Source organism: Pristis pectinata, chromosome 13 (assembly GCF_009764475.1).
Source record: "Pristis pectinata isolate sPriPec2 chromosome 13, sPriPec2.1.pri, whole genome shotgun sequence".
NCBI lineage: Eukaryota > Metazoa > Chordata > Chondrichthyes > Rhinopristiformes > Pristidae > Pristis > Pristis pectinata.
Window position 1 is genome coordinate 34157474 of NC_067417.1, and position 15772 is coordinate 34173245.

Genomic DNA, 15772 nt, shown 5'->3' on the forward strand with positions numbered 1-15772 from the left:
CTTGAAGGTCTTTTGGGGTCAGAATTGTGAAAATTCTTTTCAAACTCAATTCAGCACTTCACAGTGAAATGCATTTTCAAATAAATGTCAGCATCGTAATCATGATTAATCCATAAATTGAAAGTGCTATATCTCGCATATAGACATTTGAACAGATCAGTATTTTGGTATCTAATAAAATTGTCCATTGGAGAATATAATTTGAAGAAACAAACAATGAACTCTTCCAATCATGAAATCTAATTCATGGTATATAGGGAATGAGTATATGTAGATGAATGTTATTGTATGTTTCCTGTTCTCTTAAAATTACAAATATATCAAAACAAACTAGTTTTAAAACTATAATATTTTATAATTCCCCAAGTAAATCATGATGTTTAGTTCTAGTAAGTTTTGTATTGGCCCTTAGCAGTTTATATTTAAAACATCATAGTGTAATCTGAATGATGCCTCAGAATTTCAATACAAATGGATATGCTGGACTGAAGGGCCTATTTCTAAGCCGTGAAGTTTAGGCTACCTTCTTTGCCACATTAATTCCCAGTAAGTGTATTTTATTTATTATCTAACTAAATAGAGTGATTTGGGAAAAAAGGAAAGTGTAGATGCCAGAACAATAGTTTATTTGACAATTATGTGTTTTGATCATGAGAAATAGACCAGGATTAGAGAGATTTTTTTCAATAATACTAGATGACTAAAGGTGTCCTGTTTTACAGCTATTTTCCTTAGATAAAGATTAGACTCTGGCCATTTCTGATCCACACATGGATTATTACAGCCCACTTGCCCCTGTCTACTAGTTTGTTAATGCTAAATGCAAAAAAAAAGTAAATTTTTACATGATGTTCACAGATTGAGATTTAGTAGAGGAGACAAAGTGCAATTGAAGAATGACTGCCCATCACATAAACATGTTAGTGTCTCCGTCAGCTCTCAATGCAAAGTTGTGAAATTAATACATGTAAATACACTAAGTATATTATAAGAATAATTAGTAAAGTTGGAATATTTGAGAACTGCAAAGCAGTGCTGTAAATGAGAGTCTTTGTGCAGTAGTGTGGAGCCAGTGAAGGAATTATAAAGATTGGTCACAGTTGAAAGTGTGAAGAGAAATGGAAAAAGAGAAACAAGTACTGGATACATCATTATGCTTCTTCACTGCACTGAATATTTCTGAATAGAGGATTGTCCTGTTAAAAGTTTCTCATTGTAACTGAAGATAATTTTTTTTGCAATTTGACGATGATTGATAAAGTGCCATCATGAAAGTAAGGATCACATTCATTTTTTTAAATACTTATTTTAACTATATGCCTCCCAGTCAACTCTGATCCTTCCAGTATTCTAAACACTTTCAATTGATTTCCTGCTATCACTGATCCTACAGGTTCTGGTATGTATTGAAGTATGAATCTTGAAGTATGATTCTTGTTTGATTGGTCTGTCCTGTGCATTGTACAGTACCTAATTTTCTATCTTCAAAGATTAAATTTCATGTTTAATATTCTTACGTGGATTAAATATGATTGTGTCTTATAATCTGTTCTTAGATGATCTTAATATGACCCATCAACATTGTGTGCTGTCTGGAATGCAATCTCGATTCAGCTCTACCCACAGAGTGGCAGAGGTAAGATTGGATGTTAAAATGTACTTGCTATATTTATGCTCTGTTACTGAAATGTCTTTTTTGACCTGGTAACACAATTGTCAGAGTCATGCACCATATGAATATTAAAAGGTGCATCTGCAGTCTGCAGTTCTGAAGTCTTTTTCTCTCAGCTATTGTGACCTAATACACTGTAAACCTGAAAATTGAATAAAAGATTATTTTGATACCCAGGTGCTTTACTCAAGATTAAATTGTATATTATATGTGTGTCACTGAACACATGACCCAATAAAGCTAGATCAGCTATTTGTTAAATCTGTGTTAACATATCCTACTTTTTATTAAACTATCCAAAGCAAGGATAGAAAATTGAGGTATATAAATAGGTTTTTAATGTATTTATGACAAGAACAAAATAATGTTTCCTTACTATTTATTCCAGTTTGGCATATGACATTAAATTTTATTGTGTGATAACTAGAACTAAAGGTTAAATTTGGATGACTTCTGTGTCAAGCAGCTGATAATAAGATTGGGTTCCCCCACAACATTTATCAATTTGAGGGCTAAGCCATTTTGATGGTTCATCCAAAAAAATTATTTGGTGGGCTGCTGTTGTATACAAAACTATTAGGGGCATAAATAGGATAGGTAGTAAGAAACGTTTCCTCATAACAAAGGTGTATAAAGTCAGAGAGCATAGTCTTAAGATAAGGAGGTGGAGTTTAGAGGGAATCTGGAATTTTTTGTTTCACCCAGAGGGTGTTTGGAATCTGGAATGCACTGCTGCGGAGCTGGTGGAAGCAGAGACTCTCACAACATTTTAAAAAGTATCTTGATGAGTACTTGAAACATCAAGGCATAGAGGACTACAGGCCAAGTGCTAGAGAATGGGATTAGGAGAGATGGGTACAACGGTCAGCATGGACGTGGTGGGCCGAAAGGCTCATTTCTGTGCTGTGACTCAATTGGAGAACAAGGTTTCAAATGAAGACACATTTACTGACCTCAAATCAAGATGAACTTGCGTTTGCTGGAAATTCTTGTGACTTTGAGCTGTAACCGGACCAAGGCAAGAGCTTCATGATTTAGTGGTTCAATGGTAATGATCCTCTCATGTAGCTAAGGACGTGCAGGTTGATCATTTTCCCCACTAATGACAGGTGAATAATCATGCAGTGCAGCAGGCTTAAGAGGAAGTGACTAAAACTAGCAATGTCAGACTGACCCAGGTTGCTGCAGTGTTTCAAGTGCTTCAGTGCTCTAACCCAGACAAAAAGGGTGAATATAATCTCTTGCTGCCTCTGATTACTTGCACCAATTGCCATATCAGCCCCTCACTTCATTATCCATATACCTCTCCACACTGATGTGCATACTTACCCTTCCATCATATTGGAGCAGTGAATCAACTTCCTCCTCCTATCGAATCACACCCTTATTAGCCGCTAATATTTGCTGGTAATATGTGGAATACATTTCAGTCTTGTGCCATCTGCTTTGTAGTCTGTTTTGTGCATGTGACTGTCCACACCATGTTCACAGCTTGTTTCTTTCTCCCTCCCACCATGCTGCCCCGCAAATTTGGCAACTCATTTTTTTTTCCCAAGTTCTACACAGTACCTTACTTGCATTCCTTTACCAATTCAAGACTCCATCAGGAAGGGGGCCAGGTGGAGGAAGAATATAACAGTGATGGATAACTTGTCAAGCATCAGTGGCTTAAGGCTGTGGCCATGCTTAAGAACGCGCCTGCCCGTTACTTTTACGTATAACTTTTCCAAAGCCAATTATCCTTAAGGTAATGTTAAAACATAGTTTGCTGAAAGTTCTCTCCTATTGTTATCTTTTAGTGCTATTCTAACTTTTCCTTCCTCCCCCTTTCTACTAATCCAAATGTATGCTTTGCACTATGATGCTTCTAAAATACTTAATAATGGTCAGTTTTTGACATGCATCAGCACTTGCTTTCTCTGTTTTAAGCATAGCAACTGGAATTCCAATAATGAATTACACACCAAGCAGAAGAATCAGAAAGCACATATAGAAGGAGCCAGGCTGGATGACTGCTCTCAAGAGGACAAGTTTGAGTCCTTCCATTGAAGAGAACAGAGAAGCAACTTGAGGGGAGAAACCTTCAAAAGAAAGTTGCTATTTGACCACCAGCAAGTGTTCAATATATTCGACAGGCTAATTAGCAACTGCAATTTTCAAATCTCAGCAGTCCAACTTCTCTCCAGTAGAGAAAATTAAAATTGGCCCCAGTGTGTTAATGAACCTCAAATAACTGTTATGTGAATCTGGAGCTCAGCTAACTTGCATCAAATAAATCCTTCATAGGAACATTTTACCAAAATAACTGAAGTAGATTTAGTGCTCAACTTTGACATTTAAGTATCAGGAAAGTGAACTGAATCTAATTTAAATAGATTATGAATGATATTATAAGTTTCTTTCAAATGGTAACCTCAAGGTTCAAAAATGTAGCTGCTTTTAATAGTCAAACTACGTTCCAGTGAGTTTGCTTATTTATAGTTATAGAAGCTGATGTGATTTATATTACCTTAAATTCTTACCTCATCTAGGAATACTGTCTTGAGATTCAAGTTGAATAGGCTACTTAGTGTAATTTAAGCAGTGCATTATTATGAATGATTTAATTTAGTTTGAAGCAACATTTAAAAGAAGTTCACATTTAGCTCCTTGTATATACTGAGTGAACTGTTATAAGATGTTGTGACAGAAGGAGCAAAAATTGGCAGGTGTATATACTGCATAAAAAGGACTAATCATAGAACAGGCCATCCTTGACCATTATGTAATTTACTAATAATTCTATGTTTACAGAAAATATTGGTTGATTATCTAAAAAGATACATTTACAATTTCCGATTTATTTCCTCTGAATATCTGTTCTTTAGGTCTCAACCTTTCTTTTGGACCTCAGCTTTCAAGTTCCTCCAGAGCTGTTTCTTTTTCCTTAAGATGTGAATCTAGGAATGCCTTATGTTTGTGATTAATTAGTTTCTAGATCTCCCAGCCATTTCCATCAAACCAGACCTGGTGCTTTCTGGTAGAGAAACCAAGAGTCTTTTTGTGGGTGCTAATTATGTTGGACTTCAGAGCTGTCTGGGTGTTGTGAGAATTTTTGAAGTTTCGTTCAGTTGCAAGTAGTCAAGTTATGTCTGAGGAAAGCATTCTAACTAGAGTGTATCTAAAGCCTTTGCGAGATCCAAAATACATGACTGCTGCTTAATGTCTTTTAGGAGTGGACACAATTGGTTATGATGGTGTGAACTTTGGGAGGGAGGCCTTGCAAGATTTTCATTTGGTATCATTAACTTAAGACCTAATTCAGCCTTGAGTAGAACAGCAGGGTTATTCGTAGGAATGTCTTGGGTCCTTCTCATGTAAATTTCCAACTTGTCTGTTACTCAATCTAGTGTATCTACATAGATTTTATCTGATTTGTTGATTAAGCAAGCAATAAACTCCAAAGTTTGTTACTTTTGGTGCTTCACATGTAGCATGGTCTTGCATAGCAGCTTCACTGGACATGTTTAATTCTGATATATGCTTGGTATAGTTCCAAATGCATACTGTGCCAGCAGAAACCTCTTCCCCATATCAAACTGACTGAGCTCTCTAAGAATTTTATATGTTTTAATGAGTTCACCCTTCATTCTTATAACGTTTGGCGAATAGAGACCTGGCCTAATCAATCTTTTCGCATACGGCAGACCTACCATCCCAGGAACCAATCTGCTGAATTTTTGCTGCACTCCCTCCATAACAAGTACATTTTTTATTTTTTAGGATAGAAGACCCATATTGTGTACAATACTCTAGGTGTTGTCTCGACAAGCCCAATATTAGTGTAGAAGATATCTTTAATTGTCTACCCAAAACTTCCAGCAATAAAAGCTAATGTGCCATTTGTCTTCCTAATTACTTGCTGCACTTGCTAGTTAGGTCTCAGTGACTACGTGGAGACCCAAGTTTTTTTGAATGGTAACATTTCCCAATCTCTTACAGTTTAAAAGAATACTTTTTTCTACCAAAGTGAGTACATGAGGTGTTAACCTTTGAAAGAGACATTAAACTGAGGTCCTAACTGTACCTTGTTGATGGCACTACTTCAAAAAAAAAGCAGGGAATTATCCCTGGTATCCTGGTCAATGTTTGTCCCTCGATTTACATTACTGAAACAGGTTATCTGGTCATAGTCATCCTGCTGTATGTGAAATCTTGCTACGTACAAATTTTCTGCTACATTTCCTACATTACAAACATTATTTCACTTGCAAGGCACTGTGTGCTTTGTGGTGACATGAAAGGTGCCATATGAATGCAAGTCTTTTTTGCTTTTGTATACTTTTGTTTTATTATGATTAAAGAATGAGAGATGTGGGCTACCTTGCATGATGTAAGCATACTGGGGAGGTTACCTGTCAATGTTATGATATGCAGATATGTCTGCAAATGGGACGCTGGGGTGGGGGTGGTCAAGTAGATTGCTTCCTCATGCAGGTTTGTTTACTTCTTGCAGGGATAATCTGGGATTAATTTCTTTCTCTGGATAGTCAACAAGCAGCAGAATAGATTCATCATTTGAGGGATGTGATAGTTGATTAGCAGAGGGGTCCATGAGTAAAGCAGAAGATGCTGGAGATACTCAGCAGGTCAGGCCACATTCGTGAGAAGAGAAACAGAGTTAACATGTCAGGTTGGAGACTCTTTGTTCAGAATCAGGTTTATTATCACTGACGAATGTTTTGAAATTTGTTGTTTTGTGGCAGCAGTACTGTGCAAGACATAAAGACATAAACATTACTATAAGTTACAAAAAGAAATAAATAGTGCAAGAGAGGAATAACGAGGTAGTGTTCATGGGTTCATGGACCATTCAGAAATTTGATGGCGGAGGGGAAGGAGCTGTTCCTGAAACATTGTGTGTGGGTCTTCAGGCTCCTGTACCTCCTCCCGACGGTAGTAACGTACAGAGGGCATATCCCGGATGGTGAGGGCCCTTATTGATGGATGCCGCCTTCTTTGAGGCACAGCCTCTTGAAGATATCCTTGATGACGGGGAGGGTTGTGGCTATGATGGAGCTGGCTGAGTCTACAACCCTCTGCAGCCTCTTTCAATCCTGCGCATTGGAGTCTCCATACCATGCGATGATGCAACCAGTCAGAATGCGATCTGTAGAATACCGTACATCTCTGTAGATGCTCTCTGCAGATACCGTACATCTGTAGAAATTTGCAGGAGGCTTTGATGACATACCAAGTTTCCTCAAACTCCTAACAAAGTTGGCATGCCTTCTTTGTGATTGCATCAATGTGTTGAGCCCAGGATAGGTCATCTGAGACGTTGACGCCCAGGAATTTGAAGCTGCTCACCCTTTCCACCGCTGATCCCTCAATGAAGATTGGTGTGTGTTCTCTCAACTTCCCCTTCCTGAAGTCCATAATCAATTCCTTGGTGTTGCTGAGGTTGTTAGAACTAAGGGTCCATGATATTGTTTGATCTGAAGCCATAGACTTTGTGATGTTCCGTCTTCAGTAAATCTGCTTTGCAATTAAGATGAGAAATACTTGGGAATGCTAACAGAACAGAGTTTTGCTGTTAGATTGTAAGACTAACCTGCAGCACAGTTTTACAAATATTAGCAATGGTTGTTAAAGTTAGTGGTGAAAACTGAAATAGCAAAAGTCCTGATGATGTTTTTACTTTTCCTTTTTAAACTTGATACCGATTGTTTTATGCCACTTCCAAAGGCATTATGAGTCAGGCTTTTTTTTTTACTTTACAAGCATTTTTCTGGTGTCAACCTCACAAATTAATCAATTTTTTTAAAAATGACTTCATAACTTGTTAAAGTTTGACTTTAATTCACATTCTCTTACATAGCTACTCCAATGCCAGTTTGTTAATTGATGACAGTCATAAATGCTTTCTTTAACGGATTGCCAACTGGAAACTATGTTAGTCAGTGTTAAAATTAACCAGATTTCTGTGTGAACTGCAACCAAAGTGATCTTGATTGTTCAAATTTATGCTGAAAGACTAAGATTTTTAAATGTGTATAATACCTTGAATGTTACTTTATTTGAATTTTTACACTTTATAATTAATTTGCTGAGGAATGACACCATGCTGTGTCGATACCCTATTTCAATAATGTCTTAATGAGTTGTTATGCACTCATAACCCAGAGCCTGTTCTTTTGATGTTTTAATTTTTTCCAGCAATCCAAGTTTTTATATGAGAACCTGGAGTGCAGAGCTTGATGGACCTTATTTCATCACAAGCAGTACAAGTTGAAAAAATAGAAATAAATAGTGTAGTGCATAAAATACTTAAATGTGGCAACTAACAAGCAATGATTGGAATTGTCTTGTGGCATTGCAAACCATATGACAAATGTTGTGCAGTTTATAGGAGTCATTGAACCTTGAAGATTGTGTAACTGTCTTCAATATATTTCTATTGTTGGCATCGTTTACTCTTTATAGAATGTTACAGCACATTGGAAACCACATGGCCCATTGCATTGGCATTGGCTTTCTGAAAGCACCATCCAAGTACTCCACATGGATCTGAGTTTTTCCTTCCATGCCTCTTTCATCATGAAGACCATTTAATTCTGTGTCATCACCTGCCTAAAGTTCTTATCATATCTGGGCTTAACTTTTTTAATAACGTCCTTCCTGGATTCCTAACATCTCTAGTAACTCAAATGCTCAGACATTGTCCTCAATGCCTTCACATGGCTTTGTGACCTGTATTGCACGAAAATGTAAAATCATCTATTAAACCTGAACCTACCTTCCATCTTGTGTTTAGGTTCCCCAGTTCTTGTCTTTTATCTGCCTGTCCTCATTCCACACTGGTGTTAGCAGTAGATCTCACACGACAGCCCACAGGTCTTCATTCCTTCCTTATTTTCTCTTGTCTTTCTACTCCATTTTGTAAACGTATTCCGAAAGCTGATCGTTTTAACCAAGCCTTTATGAATTGATATCTATTTTATCTATTTAAATATTTTTCCTTCCATTCTGCAATGACAAAGGTTCTTTAGAAATATGCCAATGTCTTTACTGTTCTGCCATATATTGAAAAATTCAACATATGCAAATTATAATGATGGCAAGGTCCTTATGAGAACCCTTAAGAAGTGTAAGACCAGCTACCTAGTCCATTGAATAAGGCTCATTCAATGTTTTTGATATTAGGAATCTTGAACTGAAGTGCTCACAACATTCCACAGCCATGGTGTTTCTTGGCAGAGGCAAGAATATTGAAAGGGGAAAGTCTTCATTAATTTAGGACAAAAAAATAATGTTGGAAGTATCCCGTGTTCTTCCTTCACAGTTGCCTCAACTTTACTCATGTCTTTTAGAGAAGGAAATCTGCCATTCTTATCAAGCCTACTTCCATCAGTGTGGTTGATTCTTAACTGTTCTCTCACTTTAGAGGTAACTAGGGATAGACAATAAATGCCAGCTTTGCCAGTGGTGTCAATGACCAATGAATTAAAAAAAGAGATAGGCATCTATCAGGAAGAAATGGGAATAAGTGTTTTGGTGTTAAAAGGGATTTGAGGTATGAAATTGAATGAAATAATATGCGAAGCTTGTGCACAACCTAAATTAGTGAATAAATGGCCAAATCAAGTGGAAAGAGTACCAAAACTGGAAATTACAGCTAAGGCTAAAACTGATAGCTTTGGTCTCGATGTTCAGCTGGAAAAAGTAGACTCCTCCAGCATTTAATATCAGATCACAAGTGGGAAAGCATTTCATAATGCATTGGTTACATAATTATGAAAATACAGCACACCTCAGTACTTGAAATTTTATAAAATACTGCTTTTAAAATTAAATGGTAATGTTTCAAAGGGAATGGTTTTAATGTCATCGACTGAACAGAACACAGTGAATAGCTGTGCATAAAATGCATCTGAACTACAAATAAGTTGTCAGAGTTGTGATTTTTAAAGCTGCTTGTTTTCTGCGTTTTTGTTCGAAGATGTAATATTTTGTCATAATGATTTTACTGGATGTGGTTATTGCTTCTGGCCAAATGATTTTGAAATCAGAAGAACACCACAACCAAATTACTAATTAATTCCAAGTTTTTCTGTCAAGTCAAAATCTGGTCAATGTGCAGTGAAATTATGTGTCTTACAGTGTTCAAGTGGTACATTGGATTATATCTTTGGACGATGTGATGTAGCCATGAAAAACCTGCAAAAAGATTCAACACTGGGCATTTCCTTCCTAACTTCCTTGGACCTTGAATTTGTGAGACAAACAGAAGAGATCCACAATGAGGTAAAAGCAATTCAGTATGTAATAACTTTTTCTTAATTACCTAATGACTGTCAGTAACAAGTTAAATTGTTTGCAGTTAAATGTACTATGCTACTCAGCTGTCTAGACACAGATCAAGGATTGTCAAATGACAATGAATATTCCACACACAAAAATAATTTCTTTGAGGCTTAAAAAAATATGTTTGTGTTAAGGCCAAGAGTAAATCCCCAGCATGAAACTGAGATGATTCAGAGACCAGGTTAACATTGGTTAAAATGCTTTTAGAAATTAAATGATCAGTCAAGTTGTCCCTTTATCTGGAATATATTGAAGGTGCTACAAATAGCAAGTTGAAATGCAGAAACAACAGCCTTGATTTTAACCTATTAGGGAATGTGATGTGCATGGGCCACTCTGTGAATCTTTCTACCCACTCTTGTAGCTTGGGCCCCTAATTTTTTAGTTCCTGCAGGATAGAGACATGACTTCAGCTAGGAGGAAGCCACTGCTGGGAAACTGAAAGGATAGTTCACAGTGGAGAAGTAACTTTAGTTTGAGGCAACTGAGGCTTCATAAAGAAGCCTCTTCAAAAATAAAATTAAAATTCACATGGGTTTTTTGGCCACCACCCTGCTTGTGGCTAGATTAAGCATTGAATTTGAGGAGTGAGTGGGATTTTATTGGTCTTTGGTTAAAATTCTGTTCGGTTCTAGATGGTGTCAGCACCTTCATGCAAAAATAGCAAGATAATTCACTTGAATGGAGATGAATGGCTGTGATGGAGAAGGGTAACATTAAAGTAATTTACATTTTTAAATTTGTTTTTAATTGAGTGATTTAGTTTTTAATTATTATTTTTTAAATGGTTTGATTTTCTGTGATTTTTGTATTTAAATAATGTGCAGAAGCATTTGTTTTAGCTTCGATACTGGTAAAGCTGGGGCCATGGATTTGCTGACTGTTAATTTTTTTGCAGTGGAGTTGGAAATGAAATTACTCTTGCCCACTCACATGCCAGCACTACATTGCACAAAGCTCTGCCCTCACGCAAGGCCTCACCATTTTGGATCTGGATCTTGATTACCAGCAATTTGACATGAGGAGGGGATTTGTATGTCACTCATGAGTGCCAACTGCTTGCTGGTGGCAGCAAGTTCTGGCCCATTGTGATTAAGTTCTCATTTTTCTGGTATGAGTCCCCGTCCCAATGCAAAATGCATTTAGATGTCCATATTATCTGTCAAGGAATGGTGTGGTGAGTTTGCAAATTTGCTTTAAACACCCTACAGGCATCATCCCTACCAGGTTTGCAGGATTAAAACTAGGATCAGTGCGTTTTAAATGCCATTGATCAATGTAATTAAGCTGAAACTTTCCACAAGTAATGTTTTTAATAAATTGTAAAAAAAATACTGCCTATCTTTTGTTTAATCTACTTAATTTAATCTTTTTTATTACAATTGAGACTTTTGATGCTGGCCTTCTATCTAATGAAATTCAGATATAATTAATGTTGGGAAATGGATCTTGTGATATAATTCAGGTAACACATTGCCAATTCATGAAGACTGGTTATTCTGAGTCAAAATCATTTTGAACATGGTGTCATTTGTGCCATGATAGCTTTCTTTGATGGAGTCAAGGGCAATTTCTACATAATACTATGGCAGAGCAGAGATTTGTTCAAATTTGTTGGAGATATTGCAGCACTCAGCACCCTTGGTGCACTTCATTGTCTCAAGGTCTGGAAAGATCTAAAGGAACAAAAAATGATTATGTGAAAGGAACAAGGGCCACTGTCATTGTTGCTTGCAATCAAATAGCTGAACTTTCAGAGAGAACTTAGTAATTGTCATAGATAAGCCTCAACATGAGAACGATGAACTACCCTACTGACTGATGGCCCCTTTGAGTTTTATTTTTTCTGTGCAAGATTGTCTGCCCTTGACTTTACCACAATAAAATGACAGCATTTTTGAACAACTGCAAAGCCAAATAATTTTGCTATCTAAGGTGTTTGAGTTTGAACTGCTACACTTCTAACTGTTCAAATCATGAGCCTTTATATATTACTCTCTTTAACTTGAATTGAAGTTGGTCCTTGGACAGTGTTTAGAAATATGACAGAGTGCAGACTTGCACTGAAAGGTCACCAGTTATTTCTGCAGTGTTGGAAATGACAGATTGGGCTGTTGGCTGCAGGTTACCCAGGAGAGTCGCATTTCTTGATTTTTGATTTATTGACTCACGATGGCAAACGAGGCATTGTCTTTGGTTTTTTTTTACTTTACAATGAGTCCTGCTGATGGACTTTGTACAGAAAGCTCCTAATGTGTTTGAATGAGCATTCAAATACAGCAAGCTGAAGGAATTACCAGGCCCTTAGATAGTTACCACAGGGCACTATTACAGAATATGTTGTTATCTGTGTAGGTGGCTGGTGAACATGTGGTCAGTAATAATTTATAATAAAATATATGATCTGCCATGCTTGATTGATTGGTGGACCTCTGAGCCAGCTGGACCATGCTTTCTGGACCTAGCCAACATGCAGCTCTGGGGTATAGCTAAAAGCATGCTAGATATTGATTCCTTACTCATCAGTTACCACCTTCTGGTCCTCTGAAAATTATCTTGAGAGCAGTGCACTGTAGAAAAATTTCAGCTGCTTGCATTGAAAGGAATAATGGTAGTTAGGTACAAGATTTGTTGTTCAGAATATTGGTCTGGAAATAGTCACAGCATGGGTAATGTATGTTGCAGCATGTCAGAATAGAATATCAATTCAGCTGATAGTTTTGCAGGTATAAAGGAAATTAAATATGGATTACCTGAGCGGGTGGCCTTCATTCAGCAAGGTTTGTAAATAATTGGCTCAGCTTGTCATGCACACTAAATGCCATGCACTCTTGTACCTGACCTTCGATATTTAATCCTGACTAAAAACCTGAGCTTCTGCCTTTAATCAATGATTGTTTCTGTTGTGCAAACCGATAGAGTTGTTCAGAAAAGCATGCTGAGTTTTACAATTCATTACTGTGAGCTCTAACCAGGTAAGTGTTATTTAGAGTTTATCTGTATACAGATTCATTAGCATCCATGCCTGATATTTGTAATTCACCATGCCACAAAAGCACAGCAAGCAGACAACCTTTTGAAAACTGGACATTGATACTAAAATAGATTGGTCATGTTTCAAATGATTTTAACCTAACTTGTTCAATCATTATCCTTTCATTTGGTGTTGGAGCATTTCTTGCAGGCAGTAGTTAACATCAAACGCATTTTGATAACAGGTGGAAATCGATCCTTCAGCATGCTTGGAGTCAATTTCCTTTATTGTTGTTACTAAGTTCAATCATTTGTCTAAATCATTAAAACATTTTAAGACTGTGCAACTAATTCCTGAATTCTGGATAAAGAGCAAAACACTCTTTAAGCTGAATCTCAATCATTTTGGAAACAAAAGCAGATCGTTTCTTCAGTGTTCACAAATTGAAAAATTTGAGTTATTGTGGTAGAGTACTCCAAGTTTCCTCCTTTCAAATTGTGGCCTGGTTTTTGCTATGTCAAAACTTCCACCTTCCATAAAGCAATGTCCAGGAAGTTTCCTGATCATTTAGCCTTTGGATCATTAACATATTAACAATCTTCATTCCACATTTACAGTAAACACCTAGATTGAAGCAGCGATTTGCTGCAGTACCCCTATGATCAGTTGCACATGTCATTTTGAATTAAAGTGTAACTATTATCTCTCTGCTAATCTTATATTAAAAACTAGATACTAAAGACATACAGAAATTCTGTCATTTAATGTGGTGCAAATGATGCAAAATACATTAAAGGAAGTTTGTTTCTCATTCACATAACTATTGAAATAATTACATTAACAAGGGATAAATTGTTCAAATAGATATATGGACAAGCATTCTGAATGTCATTATTGGGGCAATCTGATGAGCAGGGGGGTGTTTAAGGTATGTTCCCTTTTAATGTTTGACAACAGAAACCTTGGTACTACTCAAGAATCAAGGAGGGTGCAGGATTCCAACAAATATTATTAAAATGAACTGTATCTTTTCACAATTATCCAAGTAGTATCATTATATATAAATAATGTTTCACCCAATTTGTTTTCAACTCAGTTGCTGACACCATGGTATCTTGTTCTTGTCCTCTGAGTTCCTGCTGTCAATATCACTCATGAATTGTTTACCAGGAGGTATGTAAGGCTCCTGGTGTAATGTATTTTGTGGACAATTTCTAATTGAGTGTGCGGTAACACAGCAGTTAGTGCAGCTCCTGTGACCTTGCTTCAATCCTAATCTTGAGTACTGTTGATGAGGAGTTTGCATGTTCTTTTTGTGATAACATGGGTTTCTTCTGGTTCCTCCAGTTTTACCCACATCCCAAAGTCGTGGGGATTGCCACTATAAATGGCTCCTAGGGTAGGTTAATGGCAAAAAGAATCAAAAGGACCTGATGTGTGAGAGAGGATGGAGCAGGGGTACAGGAAAATAAGGAAGGGGGAATAAGATTTATTGGAGAGCCAGCATGGACTCAGTGGTTACAATGGCTTCCTTCTATGTAATTCAAACTGGAAGATGAAATACAGAGCGAGGATTCTCTTTGGGCATCTCTGTAGAGAAAGTGTAGATCTTCACAGAACTTGAATCATGGTTGAGATTAGCACCAATTGACAGTGAATTTCTGGTATAAATCTTTGTCAGCATCATCAAGGTGTAGGAAGACAGTGCACTACTGTACACAATTATACTCTCTTGTGCCTACTTCTACATTTTAATGTTGTAAACATCTAATGAAAGTACAATTATTGCAATACCCAGAATATATACTATTCACCAGATTACTCATTCGTAATCTTCTGATATGCATGCCAATATTTAAAAATATCATTTCATGATCTGACAGATCCATTACGTACATCTACATTTATCTGTAATATTGACATTTGTTCACCCACGTTTTATGGGAATAACATTTTTTGAAACCGTGATGGCAATCATGAGATCATTGCTAATGTCCCATGCCTTCTAAAATGTCAGATTGTCTAAATGGTGTGCTGTTGAACTAGTTTCATTTTAAATATGCTCACCACTACCAGGAATTAAGTGAAATTAACTCACTTTTATGTTTTTTTTAAGCATGTTGTCACAGGTCTGGTGTAAAAATCCTAGTTAAATTTCATTAGTACTAACATTGTTTACACCATAGAATTGACATGTCTGCTTCATAATTTCATTTTATGTTGTATTTCGATTGTATATTTTTTGATAATTGGGAAATAGTAATAGCGTTAACTAAATATATATAATCCACAGATATAGTGAAAATGTTGTTAATCCAAGTTAATTTCCATCTTTATCCTATTAACAACCTGCCTTCATGGCCTGGAACGACCAGACCACATATATAAAATTCTTTCTAAGATGTGCTGGACCAAACTTTGGGTGTGTCTAGATGTACAGCCCCATTCCTCTGGCATTATTCTTGAAATAAAGAAACTAGTTCTGCTGTAATCTTCAACCAATTGACTGTGAGCTTTGCTGCCAATTGCATATTTTTTGCAGCTGTGTTGTTAAACTCCTCCTAGTTCCAAACTGTTCTTCGCCTAATGCAGTGCTCAAGTATAAACAGATTGAAATCTTACCCCAGAAATTCATTGCTGCATGCCAGTTTGTACTGTTCTTCTAACTACTGTATTCCTATAGGTATTTTTACTGGATCCTTTTTGAATACATTATTATATTTGGATACATTCTTTACCAGATTTGGGGACAAGCATTTGGAAATAAAATTCATACAAAC

The 15772-nt window shown here is 36.6% G+C and overlaps 1 protein-coding gene across 3 annotated transcripts in view; it reads left to right on the plus strand.

Annotated features, from left to right (window-relative positions):
• The window catches only part of fto (FTO alpha-ketoglutarate dependent dioxygenase), a 282289-nt gene that overhangs the window by 63379 nt on the left and 203138 nt on the right, over window positions 1-15772 (plus strand). For all 3 annotated transcript variants that reach the window (XM_052028261.1, XM_052028263.1, XM_052028262.1), the window contains 2 exons: window positions 1557-1636; window positions 9815-9958. In XM_052028261.1, coding sequence (XP_051884221.1) covers window positions 1557-1636; window positions 9815-9958 — 224 coding nt within the window. The remainder of the gene's footprint in view (window positions 1-1556; window positions 1637-9814; window positions 9959-15772) is intronic.